Genomic DNA, 19,313 nt, shown 5'->3' on the forward strand with positions numbered 1-19,313 from the left:
TAAAAAACCCCATATCTTCCTTATCCATTCATCGGTTGATGGGCATTTGGGCTGTTTTCAAGCTTTAGCTATTACAAACTGTACTGCTACAGACATGGGTGCACATATATCCATGTGGTATGATGCTTTTAATTCTTTCAGGAAGATAACAAGAAGGGGAATAGCTGCGTCAAATGGAACCTCTAGTTTTAGTTTTTTGGGAAATCTCCACACTGATTTCCATAGTGGTCGCACCAGTCTACACTCCTACCAACAGTGGAGAAGGGTTCCTTCTTCCCCCCAGCCCCACCAGCATTTGTTATTGGTTGATTTCTTGATAGCAGCCATTCTTTCTGCTGTGAGATGGAATCTCAGTGTTGTTTTAATTGGTTTTGCAACTTTTTAACACTTGAAATTATAACCAAACATAAAGTTTCACAGAGAGAGAGAGTGCACATTGCATGTTCACATCACACAGCGGAATTATAAGGAAGACATAAAGCCAAGCACAGCGGCACACTCCTGTAATTCCAGCACTGAGGGCAGAGGAGGCAGAAAGATCACACGTTCAAGTCTCACTTGGAAAACTTAGCAAGACCCTGTCTCAGAATTAAACAAAACAAAACTGGAGATAAGAGCTCTAGAGCTCAGTGAAGAGTGCCTCTGGGTACGGTCTCCAGTAGGGGCAGAGGGGGAAGAAAGACATAAAATACTTCTCTTTAGAACTCAGAATCAAGGGAAGTAAAATCCACAGAAAATTTTAATCTAACACTTTTGATCCCTGAATATCATTCTTTAACCACCTATAGCCAAATTCTCTTCTGTTAACTATTTTATTGTTGTTCTTTTTTGTTTTTCAGTACCGGGGATTGAACTCAGGACCTTGTAGCTGCGAGGCAGGCGGCGGGACCACTGAGCTAAATCCCTGGCCCTTCTGTTAACTATTAATAATCTTTCACATAACTGTAAGATAGTGATCTCTGAGAGGGCATACCCCTTCAAGAAAATAGCCATTAATACCTTCATTTTAAAATTTTACCATTCTCCTTTATGAACTAGTTATTTATTTTGTCCACTGATTGCTGACTTAACCTGTATTTTTCTCACTGACTTATATACTATGCATATATTAAAAATGGTTTTAGAAGAACTATGAAAACCTGCACATGAATGTTCAAAACATTATTCACAGTAGCCAAAAAGCAGAAGCACCTCTTTGCCTGTGCCTACCAAGCATTCTACTATGTTTCCTTCTAGCAGTTTCAAAGTTTCAAGTCTAGATTCATTTTGAATGGATTTTTATACAAAGTGGAAGAGATCTAGTTTCAATCTTCTATATATAGATATCCAGTTTTCCCAGCACCATTTGTTAAAGAGGCTGTATATGGATTATCAAAAAAAAAAATCTGGTATATACAATGGAATATTATTCAGCCATAAAGAGGAATGAGCATTCATGCATGCTTCAGCATGACTGAACCTTGAAAAACATGCTAAGTGAAAAAAAGTCACACATAACAGGCCACACAGTATATGACTCTACTGATGTGAAATGTTTAGGACAGACAATGACGAAAGAAAGTAGATTAGTGGAGAGACTGCATGGAGGGAATTGTGAGGAATGACTACCCAAGGGGTTTCTTTTCAGAGTAATGAAAACATTCTGGAATTAGATTGCAGTGATGATTTCACAACTTTGTGAATATACAAAAAAACACTAAAACTGTAACACTTCAAAGGGGTGAATTTCCTTCCTTTCCCCTTTGAACATACATTTTGGTCTTTATTTACACTTTCAGTTTCTCACACCAGAGAAACAATGCGTTATTTAAATATGTGTGTCCAATTTATTTCACTTAAGAGTATGGTTTCCCACCTGCCTCCCAAGCGCAAGAACCCGAGTTCAATCCCCGGTACCAAAAAAAAAAAAAAAAAAAAAAAGAGTATGGTCTCAAAGTCCAACCATTTGGCCAGAAATGTCTCCAGCTTAATCATCTTTATGGCAGAGTAGTACTCCACGGTATATGGGACAAAAGAAAAAAAGAATAAAAGGAAAAAATGCAAACAAAGCTTTTGTAAATAAGGAGGGGAAGAGGGGTTGAAGGGAGGGGAATGGGAAAAAAAGAAGCAAGATATATCATGTACAGATATAAATTCCCTATGATGAATGTTATCATTATGCATATCTAAAATGTACTGGGGGAAAAAAAGAAAGGTGACTAATACAAAGAGCTAGTAATCTTTGAGTTTATATCCTTTATATTTGAAATAAATCAGTTTTGCTGGCTATAAAACAGGATGAATTTATGGTATATTAATTTTATTTCCATGAAAATATAAAAAAATAGGGAACACCAAAATGTCGGGTGCAATTCTACATAATTTTAGGGAAAAATCATTTCACAATTAAATCATGATTAGGGCCTATTCTTTCTGCCTACAAGCCAGTTATGGCATGATGAGACATAACTCTGTTTTCACCTCTGGTCACAGCTAAAACCTCAAGGGTCCAGTGACACTGTGATGCTCAGGGCAGGATTACACCAGTTGAAGACATCCTGGGAGGAACAAAATCTTCATCTGCATAGTTCCTCATTGTTCTATACAGCTAATGACTGCCCTCTGAGTCATCTGCTACATTTGTTTCTCCTGATGTACCAAATAAAGGTGAGGCAAGCTGGGGAGGGGGGTATTATCTTTTTGTCTTTGCTGCCTAAAGCAGCACTGATCAGGCCCAAAGCTCAGCCTCTTCTCTAAGTCTCATTTCTGTCTATATATTAATTAATTCACCTTGTGCAGTCATGGCTCACAGGAGACTAGGACAATGCAGAGGTTCTAGTAACGTCCCCTTTCCCTGTTCTCCACACCGAAAGTTATGGATTCTTTCCTCAGATAAATGGACATGCACTTTGAGTATTACAAACACTCGTGTGAGGAAAGAGGTGAGACAAAATGAGAGCTACTGATAGAAACACTGAAACCTATCCCTGGACGCCAGGAAGGTTTGTGACTGGCACTCTCGTATAATGAAGTAGGAGAATGAATTAGAGCTACCCAGATGGAGGGCCATTTGGTAAAAATCTATCAAACTTGACAAAGTACCAATCTTCTGAACCAGCAATTATAATACTACAAGTTTCTCCTACAGATATACTTGCACAAGAACAAAATGAAATTAGTATCAAGTTATTCAAGGAAGGAACGTACATAAAGAAAAGGACTACAAAAATGTCAACTATGCAGGATATAAAATCAACACTAAAAAGTCAATAGCTATTCTATACAAACTGAGAAAGAAACAAGGAAAACAATTTCATTCACAATAGCCTTAAAAAAAAAAAAAAAAAACCCCTAGGGATGGATCATCCTAACCAAGGAGGTAAAAGATCTCTACAATGCAAAGAACACTGAAAAAAGATGTTGAAGAAGACATTAGAAGATGGAAAGACCTCCATGTTCATGGATTGGTAGAATCAATATCATAAAATAGCCATATTACCAAAAGCAATCCACAGATTCAGGGCAATCTCCATCAAAATTCCAATGATATTCTTCATAGAACTAGAAAAAACAATCCTAAAATTCATACGGAAACACAAAAAAGCCAGAAAAGCCAAAGCAATCAGAAGCAAAATGAGCAAGCCTAGAGGCATCAGAATACCCAACTTCAAATTACACTACAAAGCCATGGTAATAAAAACAGCATGGTACAGGCAAAAAATAGACACAGATTACATAGAGGACACAGAAACAAACTTACACAACTACAGCCATCTGATTCTTCACAAAGATGCCAAAAACATAAGGTGAGGAAGACAGAGTCTCTAGCAACTAGGGCTGGGGAAACTGAATATCCACATTGAAATAGCTTTCCCATCACTGAGACACAATACCTGATACCCACAACTTATAGGAGGAAAGGTCTAATATAGCTCACAGTTTTAGGAGATTTAGTATATGGTCTACTGGTTTCAAGGTAAAAAACCTCATGGTAGAAGGGCACCATGGAGCAAGGCTCCAGGTTCATGGTGGCCAGGCTGCAGAGCAATGAAGAGTACCAGGGGATAATGGGGGCGGGATCACATGTAGTCCTGAAGGCCACACCTCCAAAACCAACCCAGATACACCCAGGAGAGTACTTTACTAATATGCTAGGTATTTCTTAATCCAATGAAGTTGACATATCAGGATTAATGGCCAGACATAGAAGACTGAAACCAGATCCCTCTCTCTTGCCCTGTATTAAAATCAGTTCAAAATAGATCAAAGACCTAGGTATAAGACCTGAAACTTTGAAACTGCTAGAAGAAAACACAAGGAAAACACTTGAATCCATAGGCAAAGGCAAAGACTTCCTGAACATGGCATCAACAAAACAGAATATAAAAGCAAAAATTAACAAAAGGGGCTATATCAAATTAAAAAAGTTTCTTCACAGCAAGGGAAGCAACCAACAGAGTGATGAGGCAGCCCTACAGATCAGAAGGATTCTTTACCAGTATTCATCTAACAAAGGATTAATATATAAAATATTAAGAACTAAAAAAATGTAACACCAAAAACTGAAATAGTCCAATCAATAAATGGCCAAATGAACTGAACAGGTAATTCTCAAAAAAAGTACAAATGACCAATAAGGACATGAAAAATTATTCAACATCTTTAGCCATTAGGGAAATGTGAAATCAAAACTACAGTGAGATTCTCTCTCACCCCCCCATCACAGTGGCTATTATCAAGAATACATAAAAGAGATGCTGGCAAAGACAGGGGGGTAGATGGGAATCCTTCTACACTGGTGGTGGGAATGTAAATTAGTATAACCACTATGGAAATCAGTATGGAAGGTCCTCAAAAAACCAAAAATAGAGTTACTCACAAAAAAGACAGTTAAATAGGAAGAATAAGTTATAGTACTCTATTGCATAGTTCAGTGATAATAGCTAACAATAATTATACATTTCAAAACAGCTAAAAGCAATGTTCTTTACACAAAGAAATGCTAAATATTTGCAGTGACAGATATACTGATTATCCTGGTTTAATCATATACATTGTATACATGCATCAATCATTCTGTATCATTTAAATATGTCCAAATATTGTGTCAAAAATAAAAAATAAGTCACACATGGTGGCATACACCTATAATCCCAGCACTCTGGGAAGCTGAGGAAGGAGAATCACAAGTTTGAACCCAGCCTAGGGAACTTAGCCATTTAACAAGACCCTGTCTCAAAATTTTTTTAAAAAGGGCTAGGAATATAGCTCAGTGTAAAGGCCCTGGGTTCAATCTCAGTACTAAATAAATAAATAAGATTAAATAAAAATAGAGCTACCATTTGTTTTGTCAGTGAGCTAGTACCTAACAATTTCTAAATCTTTACCACTTTTGGAAGCCTAATGTTTAAGACACAAATATGTTTTGGATAGCCATACCCTTTACTTTCTCCCCAAGTAAGAAACTATATATTCTGTTACATTATTGTTGTTAAACTATTACTTTTTTTTTTGAAACAGCGTATCATTATATCCGGGCTGGCCTTGAACTCATGATCCTCCCTGCCTCAGCCTTCCACAGTGCTAGGATTAGAGATGCATGCTATCGCACTGGCTCAAGGGCTACCTCTGACTTAATTCCATTCTGTTATATACCCAAAGAAATTTAGGGCAGCATACCATAGAGATACCTGCATATCAATGTTTATTGTGGCACAATTCAAGGCAGCCAAGATATGGAACCAGTCTAGGTACCCACTAACAGATGAATGCATGATGAAAATGTGGGGATATATATACAATGGAGTATTATTCATCCATAGAGAAGAACAAAATTATATCATTTTCAGAAAAATGGATGGAAATGAAAATCATCATATGAAGCAAAATAAGCTAGACTCAAAAAGATAAGCATTGTATGTTCTCCCTTATATATGGAATCTAAAAGAGATGATATGAGGGCCAGAGATGTAGCTCAGTTGCACCATGCCTGCCTGGCAAGCACAAGGTCCTGAATTTGATCCCTGACACCAAAAAAAAAAAAGAAAAAAAAACAAAGATGATATGAAAGTAGAACAGAGACTATTACTGAACAAGATGAAGGGAACAAGGGGAAGCAAGGGAGGTGTAAAGGTGGATAACAGGGGATGGATATGATCAAAATATATGCATCAAAACCCAGTACTTTATAAAATTATTAAGAAAAACAAAAAGATTAATCAAACGTCCAACAAAAATAGAAATCCCCGTAGCTGGGGACAGGATAGGAGGGACAAAGAATGCTTTCCTCTAGCCACAGCCTAGAAGTTGTTCATAGATAAAACATAGAAAATCCTGGATAATTCAACACAATCCAGCCATCTTTTAGAATATAATAGTTCAATAAACCTTTAATAAAATAAAAAAATAAACCTCAACTATGGTACCTCTATGAAACAGACTGCCACACAGTTATTTTAAAAATAAGATCTTTGTGGTGTACTGATATGGAAAGGCCTCTAAAATATATTAACTGAGAAAAGCAAGTTGTTGCAGGACAGCATGTATAGCGTGCTAGCATTTCTGTAAAACAAGTCAATAGGTAAAACATATCGCTTCTCAGCCTTTTGGCTAAGGTCAAGTGTAATAGGTAAAACCTGTAAATACGTACACATCAAGAAACTGCCTCAGAAAAGATGCATGCAAAACTAGTAAGAGTGATTATTTCTGGCTTGGGAATCAACTGGCTATACTGAAGTTTCCCAAGAATGAATCCTCAAAGTAGGGATGCAGGAAAGGAAATCAGAAAAAGGAGAGAAAAGCATATAATAATTTAAGATATAAATCAGCATCCTTTAAAAGTAATCTTTAACCATAGCAAGATGCCAAACTGAAAAATATAAAGAATGATAAAGTTACCACACCATAAAGCCATCCAAATGAAATACAACAAAAAGGGAGGGGAAAGGGGAAAAAAAAGTTCACTTCCTCTTCCAAAGCTACTGCAACCGCAAATGAAATTTAACTGCCAAAATCTTTATTCAAGATAAATTTTTAGAAGCCCCAAACCACCATTAAAGAGAAACTGCAAATATTTTAACAAAGCATGCTTTTCTTTTATTTGCACAGTCTCTGGTAGCAGCAAAGCCAAAAAGTAGTCAGCACAGAAGTAATTTTTTTCCCTAAAATCTGGATAACTTTTTACATCTCCAAATATTTCCTATGAATTTGTTCTGACAGATTCCTCTACTTGCAGCCTAAAGAAATACTGTGATCTCAATGTTTCTGTTGTTAAAGAACTTACTAAAATGTGTCTGTTCATTATTTATCTCATCAGGTCTAAACTAGCCACATAGTTTAAGAAGATCCAGCTCACATTTTCAGTAGGTCTCATACAGAACCAGTTATTGGGTGTTACAAATAAAAGTAACAGCTTATGCATCTATACAAGTTTTGCTTCTTTTCTAAAATAGAACCCAAATACTCTCCATTTTTTTTTAGTTGGTTTGCACTGAAAACAGATTACCATAGACATATTTTCTGAGAGACACATCACTAGGGAATCTCTTGCTCCTACATGTCTTACTGGATAAGGCAAGAATACAAAGCCCTGACCACTCTTTACCCAGGCCATTTCTCAGGGTTGGGTTTCCAGCAAGCAACTTTAGGGGATGAGGAAAAGTCTCCTTCTGGACAAAGAGGAGGCTTGCTTCCTGTTTGCTATAAAAATGGTAGATTCTCCAAGTTCCTGCTCCTTTACTGCAAAAACAAAAAAGAATGCTATGTACAGAACATCCATCTGGGGCTGTATTACATCACTCCCATGCTAACAATACTAACAACAACTGAAATCTCTAACTTAACTGTTCAACACTATTTCTAGGGAAAATAAATACAAAGTTCCAATTTGGCATGCCAGGGGAATGCCGCTCACACCATCTCTAATATCTGCCGGCCCTTGCAAAGGAATTCCTTCCCTCCCTCCCTCAGCACCTCTTTTCACGATAGCTCTAGGGTTCCCATGAAGAGACTTACAAGGAGTAGTCCCCCGGGAATGGAGAAGGTCAAGGCCTCTAACTAGAGATGCAGGAAAAGGGTACAAGGCAATGAAGGGTTTGAAAGATGTTCACTGGAGTGAATGGACAGGCAGGAAAGAATACCTTCGACCTCCTGGAAGCACAGTCAGTACCTCGTAATCAACCTCCCATCTGAGGTTACTTCTAGTTCTACACCAGTTTCTGATCACTGTCAGAGTCTTTTGCTGTCCCTTGGCCCACGGTAGAATATGCAGAATATAATTTCATCACTTCTTTTCTGGCCCTTTATCCCAGTAACACAAATAATGTAATTCCACAATCCTAAAACCAGAGCAGTAACATTTCATAAACTTTTGGTATTATGGCGGGTAGGCAGAAGTAGTTAAGTGCAATGTAGATTTAAACAGATTCCTTGTTCTCCAGCCCTCGGTTTGACATCTGGCAACATTCAATTGCCCTTTAAAGACAGATAAGGAGGCTCTCCTACGAAGTTCACTTTATAGTTCTGAAGATTTCCATTTATTAACAAAGTCCATAGAGAATTTCTACACTGAAATAAGAGACTATGTTCATTTTTTCCATCAGGATCAGAGCCAAAAGCAAACCATACTTCTTGAAAACTGAGGTAAGATTTCCAAGAGTTAAACAAAACGGATTTACCAGCAAAAGGCAGGAAGAGTGAAATTATAATTTGAAACAGGCAAATCGTTTCATAACAAAAATGTGGCACTTAATGCAGTTTGCAGAATACGGTATGCTAAAAACGCTACTTATGGCAGTAGCAGACCTCGAGAGAGAGCAACCAGCCAAAAAAAGACCTTAAAAAAAAGGTAGAAAAAATGTAGCCATGTCAGCATCATAAAACCACAACAGACTGATACAATATTTTTGCTGAATTATAACTTCTTCACCACACTTTGGTTTAGGAGCACAAAAAGCACATAATTAAATTTTTTGTTTTGGTTTTTGACCATTTGATTAGGAATTTATACTAATTCAAATTTATCTTAATTTAACAAGATGTAAGGATAACATTTGAGGTCAACCAAGTTACTAACACAGAAGACTGTATGAGCAGATCAAAGTTCTCTTCTGCAGCTCCTTCTGGAACAGATTTATTTTGGGTTCCTGAGTGGGTTGGCCAGCTGATAGGACAGACTAATGCTTCATTAGCTGAAACAAATATTCAGTCAAAACCTCTACCAAAAAACTCACACTGACAAGGCTTAGCTCACTCCCTAACGTGCCTGCCAAGTAAAAATAAGAACAAAAACCTCAATGCAGGTTGACTAGAAAATTATCCTAATAGTCTTTAAGTCTCTTGTACTAAATGCAGAGCACTTGAATCTTTTATAATACTGTCAACTCTAAATTTTGAAAAGTATTAAGAATGCTAGAATAAGTATTGCCAAAACCCAAAGCTAATATTTATTAGTACTATATTTTCTCATCTCTCACTTCCTCAGTCATAACTGAGATTTTGTCAGCAAATTACTCAACAAATTTTCAGAGCCCTCTTAAGAACACAAAAGCAGAAGAGACATAGTCTTTCACATCTAAGAACCAATAAAAGAAGATGTCTGGCTAATGGACCAACATATAATTAACTGAAATATGTTTCAAAATTATAAAATGCATCAGTGGCATACAATGATCACCAATGTTCAGGTGCTCAGTATTCAGACACTGACTTCCTCTGTTTTCTAAATATAATGGCTGTCGAGCCAGGCATGGTGGTGCACACCTGTAATCCCACCGGCACTCCAGAGACTGAGGCAAGAGGATTGCCTCAAGTTCAAGGCCAGCCTGGGCTACATAGTGAGTTCAGAGCCAGACTGAACTACAAAGCAAGACCCTGGCTCAAAAAAAAAAAAAATTAATAAATTAATATAATAGCTGTCTAAAAGAAAAATCTTAAGATTAGACAAAAACTTTCTATATCTTAAACTGTACCTACTCCAGGTAAGTCCTCTAGAATAATTCAGAACAATTCTCTTATTTTCCACATGACAACTTTCATTTCCTAGATGATGGATCCCAAGTCTTTCAGTCTTTTCTTCATTCCAACCATTAAACCTTTCTCCTACCCATGACATGGTTTGTAGACACCCTCCCCATCCTATCTATGTTCCTCTGGATTTCTCCAGGACTGCGATGTCATAATTGTATGATACAGACTTAGGTTACATCAATATTTTTTAAAACTGTGGCATACTATTGACCTATATATATATATTTAAAGGTAATTAGACTTTTATCTTTTTTATGTCTAAAGTATTTGTGAAAAATATTTTAAATGTTCTAACATATTACATAAAAGCAACTTCGAATATTTTGTATTGTTAGTTTCATTGGGAACATTACACAAGAAACCTTCAAGTTCATAACTTCAGGAGCACTCAAAGGAAATTTTTTTTTTTTTTGTACCAGGGATCAAATTCAGGACCTTGTGCTTGCGAGGCAGGCATGGTGGCACTGAGCTAAATCGCCAGCCCACTCAATGGAAATTTTAAGCGATCTTTTAAATTTCTTTTTAAATCCACTTTCACCATTCATAACTTTCTTAGTCTCCTGTGAAAAACATACTCTTTTCTTGTTGGTTGTACAACTTCTTAATTGAAAATATCGGACCGGGGATTTAGCTCAGTGGTTCCAGTGCCTGCCTCACAAGCACAAGGTCCCGAGTTCGCGCAAGGTCCCGAGTTCGATTCCTGATACCAAACAACAAAAATAAAAACAAACAAACAAAAAAGAAAATATCATGCAATATTTTTGTTACCATCATTCTTTTGCTTATGATAAAAATTTTCCCATGCACCCAAAGGAGACAGATTAAACACTTGGCTTCCATGTCTATCAATATTTTTCTAATCTTGCTTCCCTATCCTGTCTTCACTTTGTGCCTTGAGGCCATTTTAAAATAAACAGCAATCTGAAACACATACTGTACATTAGGGCCTACTATGCCATAAGTATTGTGCTCTTTGAGTCCTTAAAATAATATAACAAAATAGTCAACCCTAATTTTTGTACTAGTCACATCCTCCATTCTCATATGGCATTAATTTTCTCAATGTCTTGACATGCATTGTTTTCAATACCTACATAAATTATAGGTCTCTTATGTTAGAACTTGGATGCTCTACTCTCACTCAGCAATATTTCTTTGCTATCTGTTCCTACAATATAGCCAACTAAGATTACTAGGTTGCATTAATGGAACAGCAGAGCAAATACACAACAAATTGGTGTATGCTGATATGCTGGTTAATAAATTCTGGTAGGCAGACCAGACAGTAGTCTTAGAAACAACCTTCCACAACTCATTGGATTTGGAAAAAAATATTTGGATTTGGAAAATATTAATAATTAAATATTTTTAAAGTAATTTATCTAAAGAAAGGAAGGAATAACAATACTAACAACAAGTAATATCCATTTCAATTAAAAAAAATAGGCTTTGCTTCTACAATCATAATTTTAAACAGTCCACTTTAGATTATTATACTTAACTTTGACTAAATTTTAGGACCTTGATATTCAATTACTGTTAAATAAACAAGGTGAGCTATTTCTAATCACTTTGAAAGAAAGCAAAAGTTAGCTAGCAAGTGTTATAAATAGGCTTAGGAAGTGACAGATCTTAGGAAACTGTGATTTATAAGTTACAAGAAATCCCTAGAACATGCTAGAAAATTTTAAGGTTTACAAAGATGAGAAAGTTTCAAGTAATTTTTAAGAGGCAGAATTCCTCAGGGTAGCAAGTCATCATTATACAGTGCTGAAAACTTGAAAAGCTCAAGAGAGAAGCTAAATATAAAATGTGCCTATAAAGTAGTCCTTAGACTCTTATCTGAGGAATTCTTAAAAGGATTTTCAATCAGGAAATACGAAAAAATCCGTAAAATATCAGTGGATGATCAGGTTGACAGGGTGGATTCGGACTGCACAAGAAGGTTCTAGAGAAGGAGTAAACAGATGGGAGGTATGCATACTTCACTGCTCAGCAAGCCACTGCAGACTTTTAAAAACCTTAGATTCTGACGTAATTAGACTTACCCTAATTTCCCACCAACAACTGAATGTGCAATTTCAACACACTCTTATTTCACAAAATACGACAAGCTTTAAAAAAATGAACTGGGCAACAAATGCAAAAGGTGGTTTTTGTTTTTTTGAAATGAGGCATTAAAAAAGCACTACAGTTCAGACTTACATCTGAACCCACACTTCTCGTGGTACTCTGTAGGACAGGTCTCGTCGCAGAAAGTTTCCCATTCACTGAGCTGCTCACCACAGGGGCTGGCACCACATTCACCACATGATTAGGTAGCTGTGCTGCTCCCCCAGAGACAGCAAGGACAGGCTGAGCAGAGGGCAGAACTCCAGGAGCCTGAAGTTGTACCACAGCAGGCTGAGAGAGCAAAACAGTCTGACCTGGATTAGAAAAAAGAAAAGTGATCAGAGAGTGCACAACAATTATGGCTGGGGAAGCAGTTTAATATTTAAGTCTCTTCTGCAGCTGTAACTAGGTAAGATCAAAACTGAGGGATTTTATACCCTCAAGTAAAACATGACCACAGCAGCACCTAATTATGGTGACTCTGCTGCTTTGTTTTGTAATGAGATCAACTAAGTTCATCCTCTCTGAATTATAAATAACAATGTATTTCCAGATTGGGTGCAGTAGCACATGCCTGTAGATCCACTACTAGGGAAGCTGACGCACTGAAGTAGTTTCAGCGCAGCCTGGACAACACAGTGAGATTCAATCTCACAAAACAATAACAAAAAATATATCTCCATATTTATATTTCTCAACTACACACATATCAAATTTGCTGTTATACATAGATTTCCTCTTAAATTTATTTCTGCTAAAAGGATTTTGCTTACTATAGATAACAAATTTTTCATACCAAACACAGAAAACCATATATATATGTATATATATATATATATGTATTTTTTAGGATACAGAAATAGCTATTTTATTTTTATTATTAATTCATATTAACTGTACAGATTAATAGGTCTGTTACTTCCATACATACATATATCGTACTTTGTTCAAATCCACCCTCCCTGATACTGTATCTTGGCCTCCCCTCCCTTCCCCCCTACCCTTTTCCCTTTCCTGTTAGTCTCTCTACTACTTTTAAATGTCATCATTTTTAAGATTCCTCGAGAGAAAGCATATATACTTTAAATTAATACAACTTGAACAAAGGCATATGATACCAAAAATATGTGAACACTCAGTAACTCAATAATGGAAGGACAAGGGATTATAAATACCAAAAATCTTAAAACCATTTGAGATGACTTTTTAGCTAACAAGCACAGTAAACATAAATATGTAAATTTAAACATCCTCTAGATAATACCAACTATCGGGAGCATTTCTACATAAATTTTCGGGAAAAGTCATTTCATAATTAAAAGTATGACTATAGCTAAGGCTCAATGTTGCCTTGCCTGAGAGCCAGCTATGGCATGGGGAAACATAACTCCATTTGCCTCCGGTCACAGCTGAGGCCTCAATGGTCTGTGAAGCTGTGGCGCTCAACGGCAAGGTGACACCAGCTGAAGACATCCTGGTTCCTTGAGAACTCAGTAGTAACACAAAGGAGAAAGGTTTCACCTGGGGAGGGGAGGAGCGAGTTCCTTATCAGCCCAGCTCATCCCACCTAGGGATTTAGGAACGCTCTCCTTTCACCCTCATCACATGAGCCTTGCATCAGTACTCCCTCCAATTATGGTGTGTACCCAATAAATACTGGCTAGCTCAGAGAGTCCTTGTCTTTGCCCACTCTGAGGCACTGCCTCCCAGGCCCCCCCATATACTATTGTCTTTTTTTTTCTTTAGCCCCCACCCTCCTTTCTAGGCAGTCCCCCTTTCTAGGCAGTTGGAGGAAATCAGCCTCTGATAACCAACCCTTCCAACCCTTGCCAAAGAAATACCCTTCTAGTCTTTTATTATTATTTTAAACATGTTTATCCAAAGACAACTGAGATCATTACCCTGAAGACTTACACAATTCAAAGAAGTGATCTATTAAAAATGTTTCTTTCCTGCTAAGAGTTTCTTTCCAAATCTGGTCAATTTTATATGGTGCTGAAAGCCTTCAATATCCACAGCTTCCTGGCCCTATCTAGCAAAATAAAGGTACTATAGTAACCATGAACTAAAATTCCATATAAATTTATAATTCTTTTTAACCAAAAAGAACCATTATACTTTCAGACAGCTTAACATGACTCACATCAAACTCAGCTTGGCATTTCAAAGGATTAGGGAAAAATTAAAATTTAAAATAATCCTTCAGAACACCTGTTTGTTGGAAACATCTGTCTTGGCTAAAAAAAAATCTCTTTTATGAAGTCAAAGTGTTTGTTTCAGATGACCGCAAAAAGCATACTAAAAGTAGAAGTCAATTAAAAGTTTATTCCAGATAAGTTAGTAAGAAGATCTAAAAATAATTTCAAAGCTTTGAAATACATACAATTTACTTGAGCATAAATGAAAACATTTTTACCTTCTCGTTTTCCTTTATATTAACTTCTACTGTAAAGTAAAAACATAGACTGTGGAAATAGCTCATAAGCAGATATAAATATTTTAGGCTAACTATGCAAATAAAAAAGAATTAGTACCTAAAATAAACAGCATATGATCATGGTCTGGGCTTTTAATTAATAAGAAATTATAGTCAATTTAGCATTATGAAAAGATATACTCATCATAATTTAAAACTTAAACCAAGAGTTACCAACCCTGAATGTAAGAATTTTTCTCTAATATCAAAAATATCACAGTCACCCAAAATGATCATGGTTGACCTTTCAGTCCTACAGACTGAGAAAATATGTAATGAGGAAAGGCTATTCAGTAATAACTTAAAGTGAATCTTTAGTTTACTAATCTGAAGTATAGCCACAGAAATGTGAAAAATGTTTGTAAATGATATATGAAACAAACTATTTTTTCTACAGAAAATGCTTGCTACAAATATGGATTTAAGGATGCCTTGCAAAATACCATAGGCTACTACTCCCCTCATCCATTCTCAGGGTCCAGAGTTTACAGACTGAAAACCACTAAATTAACCCAATACTTGGAGAAGAACATTATAGAAAGCAATGTTCCATATCCTTTAAACTTAAGAATTACAATACAAATATATTCTTCCCCATTCCTAAAATAAACACTGTTCAAAATTTGGGGAATATTCAAAAAACAGAGGAGATGGTGAACACATAAAATTAAGTCACTTTAAAGAAAAGATCAGACTTCTAGCTTCAGTTATAAATTTAAAGCATTAGGTAACACATGCAGATGGATTTATAGAATTTTTAAACTAATTAAGAAAAATACTTCAATCTGCCTGCTCTGTCTAGCTATCACCATCCCCTTGCTGAGAGAAGCTCATGATGAAGAGGAGATGGAGGGTCACCAAGGCAAGGTCTGCACCAAATGTGGCTCAAGTCCAAGCAGGCCGCTGCTACTTCCTTTTTCCCATGCTACACACCAAGCTCTTTCATCCCCACATGCCCAACTATCCTCAAATTACTCAGCATTTAAATCAAGGAACCCCTGAATAGTCTAGCCACATTTGAGTTCAGGACAGAGTAGAGAGAAAACAACTAAATTTCTATTACCACAAGTTCAAGAACAAAAAGCTCTGGTGGTGACTTGCTAAATGCTGACCAGACCATAAAATATAATGTGAAGGTCTGTTTGGGGCCTCAAATAGTTAGCAGCTGAACATAGTTACTACTGTTTCTAGTGTAGGAACAGATAAAAAGGACATACAAAAAGGCTGTTTATCCATTTCAACGTGCTCAAAATCCTCTTTGGCATTACATGCAAATCCCCTTAATGGAAGGCAGCTGGATACTTGTGGCTATGTATGACTCACTGGTTTTGATGGTCAGTTCTTTCTTTTCCACTTTCTTCAAAGATTTCAAACTATGTATCAAACATTTACTGAATGCCTACTTTGTCTAAAATAGAACTCCTGTTTGAAACTTTGGGCAAATAAATTCTTTGTGTCCAGTTTTATCTCCATAAAGTGGAAATACTGGCACCTATCCTCACACAGATATATGGATTAAATAAGACAATGCACTTAAGAGTATCCAGCACATAAGAGTTTGAAATACCATTTATCACCATTAATATTTTTTTTTTTGAGACAGAGTCTTGCTATGTAGTTTAGACTGGCCTTGAACTTAGTATATAGCCCAGGTTGACCTCAAACTCCCAGTGATCCTCCTGCCTTGGCCTCCCAAGTGCTGGGATTACAGTTGTGCACCACCATATCAGGCTTGCATCATTAACATTTCTGCATAACAGCAGTTTCCATAAGGACATTGCATGTACTAATAATTCATTAGTTCTTTTGTTTTGAGACAGGGTCTCACTCTGTAGCTCAGGCTGGCCTTGAACTCACTATGTAGCCCCGTCTGGCCTTGAACTCAAGGCAATCCTCCTGCCTCGGCCTCCCAAGTGCTGGGATCACAGGTGTGCACTGTCACACCTGGCAATTCATTAGTTCTTACATTGAGTATTATTTAACTATTTATATAGTTTAACTTCCTAGTTAAATGGTAGAATTCCTCAGAATTCTTGTGAACAAAATCACATTTCATTCTTTTAGAGGCAAAATAATGATTAATTACAAAGACTTAGCCAGACCACCTGGGCTCAAATGTTGGCTCCATTTCTTATTAGGAGTTGTTTTACCTCTATCTCCTATTTCAATGATTTGCATTATCATCTAAAAAGCCCAAGACAGAAATTCTTCCTTTCTATCCTTCATCCTCCTATCATACCATCCAACTAGCAAGTCCTGTGTTTTTATACTTTTTAAGACCTCTACTGTCCATCCTGGGCTTCCATTTCACTGGTGTTCCAGGCTTGTATTATCTCCTACCTGCACTGCTTATAACAATCTTAAAGGACATACAGGACTTAGAAGCAGAAAAAAGTAGAAAATGTTCTGGGTTGGTAGAATAGTAAGAGCTAAGAAAGAATCAAGAAACTAGAAAAACCAAAAGAATTCAAATGACAATACCAGATTTGTTGAACTAGAAGAAGGGGCTTATAGAAAAAAAATGATATTATAAAATAAAGTTAGAAAACTAAAATAGAGCCAAATTGTGAAGGACTTTATATTCTATGCTACAAAATTTTAACCCTTTACAAGTTACATCTTCTTTTTCAGTGGTAAACTACTACTCACACAGACACTGATTAACTGTAAAGTACTTTGCCTATATTTCTCCTCTCCCTCCTGTCCCACTCTCAAATAAATGAAAGACATACACTTCAATCTGTATATTATAAAAATACTACCTCTCTAGATTGCACTATAAAAACAATTTTCAGTGCCTCATATTAGCACATGCTCACAAAAAATAAGTACAGTCTTCAGATCATGGGAAATCAGTGAAGTATGGAATAATGTGTGATTAGGTTTCTGGAAATGATAAATTGCTCAGAAAAGAACAATTATTTTTCTTGCCATAGGTAAGATTTTCTATCACTCACTCATAGCTAATGGTCACTTCAAAATACCTATCATCCTTTATACACTATCATATTAATATCACTTTTATTTTTAATGGATGTGTTTTGTTTGAGGGAATGATAATAAGGTTCTTCATGAGTTAAAATTTTTAATCTTTAGAAAGGCACAGATCTTTCTGAGATCGTGATGACAGTATTTGAGATTATCCCTAGAAAAATCCATATATGAACATACACGAAATCATGCAATTTATTTCAAGGAGGTTGTGAATGTTTAACACCCATTTACAGGTCACAAGAGTATCTATTCTTCATAAGAAAAAGGTAGCAGTTTTGACCTTATACAGGCATTTCAAATTGTTTTTGTTTTTATTTGTTTTCTTTTGTTGCTAGGCATTGATTAATGGATTTTCACTTATCCATCCATTCTTTAATTTGGTTCTTTTTATCAATGTCCTATTTTCTATGCGCATGTACTAGAATAAAGATAACAAAGGAAATCAATTATTGACTCTGTCCTCATTAAAACCATGCTTCAGAGGCCGGGGATTTAGCTCAGTGGTTCTGCTGCCTGCCTTGCAAGTGCAAGGTCCCAAGTTCAATCCCCGGTACCAAATGAATAAATAAAACCATGCTTCAAAGAAATGAGCTAACCATTCACAACTATAAATAGAATCATAAAAACAAATGGTACATCGGTGTTTATTTATAACTCATACCTAATTAACATCCAGTACTACTGGTACCAACAAGCTAAATGCAGAGAAAAAAATGCTATGCAAGTTTTCTCATATTCACATGTACATATGTCAATATGAGCAAAATGATGGCTAAGTTGCTGAGAGATCTCCATGAGCAAATAATCCATATCTAGAGTGCAAATTCTCAAACTTCAACTTCTTTCAATATGACCTAAATTCTTGCAGAATCACAAGTATATGAGGACATCTAGTGGATAAAACACAGAAACACAAATTCTCAGCTAGCTGAAGGCAGAGTTCAGTTCTCCTAATGCCCAGTTCAATACTAAATATGAGGTCTCCTCAGAAATTACAGAATTACTAGATTCTATTGCTAAAACACACCCATTTGACCTGAAATGGACGACATTATTTTTTTAAATAAACTTTATTTTATCCCATTCCCCCCTTCAAGCCCTGGGCCATATTTTAAATACTGACTATTCTTTAAAAACAAAAAAAAAGTTCATAGCCACAAAAATCTCTGAATAAAATGGCACCAAGATTTTCTTCTTCATTACAAAACCAAAAGTCATTATGTAAAACATTTGAAGACAGGTGTTGGCATAATTCAAAAAAAGCAGTATCAGATGTAACTAATCTGGAGAGCTATCTCTGTCAGAACTAGAACCATGTATTAGTCATCTCTGAAAGATCCTCAGAGCCAAGGACAATTCTTGACACACAGCACATGCACAGAAATTATAACGTGCATTAAAACAAATCATGTGACATAAGCCTTACTGTCTTCCAAATGAACATTAACAGCTTCACATTCTATGCAGGTACCTTTACTGGGTGCAGGTTGTATACTGATAACTGGCTGCTGCTTTGCCAGTGGCACAAGTGTTGGCAGTGTCTGAATAATGATGGTTTTTGCTGGAACACTGGAGTTTGTTTGAGCCTTGGGTGCTGCTGGAAGTAATAAAGGCTTGGGCTGAATTGAAGGTTTTGAACTTAATGTAATTTTTTTCTTTGGAGTCATTCCATTTTCTAAAGAAAAAAACAAATACACCACAAATCATTCTGAACACAATTAGGAAA

General features: G+C 36.3%; 1 protein-coding gene across 5 annotated transcripts in view; it reads right to left on the minus strand.

Moving 5' to 3' along the window:
- The window catches only part of Atf6 (activating transcription factor 6), a 227,055-nt gene that overhangs the window by 185,313 nt on the left and 22,429 nt on the right, over positions 1-19,313 (minus strand). For all 5 annotated transcript variants that reach the window (XM_004865155.3, XM_021244749.2, XM_021244746.2 and 2 more), the window contains exons 6-7: positions 19,059-19,262; positions 12,211-12,431 (exon numbers count right to left, since the gene is read on the minus strand). In XM_004865155.3, the coding sequence (XP_004865212.1) occupies positions 12,211-12,431; positions 19,059-19,262 (425 nt within the window). The remainder of the gene's footprint in view (positions 1-12,210; positions 12,432-19,058; positions 19,263-19,313) is intronic.

Source organism: Heterocephalus glaber, unplaced genomic scaffold (genome assembly GCF_053883595.1).
Source record: "Heterocephalus glaber isolate CG9 unplaced genomic scaffold, H.glaber_assembly_v1.0 deba00001561, whole genome shotgun sequence".
In the NCBI taxonomy this organism is placed as follows: Eukaryota; Metazoa; Chordata; class Mammalia; order Rodentia; family Bathyergidae; genus Heterocephalus; species Heterocephalus glaber.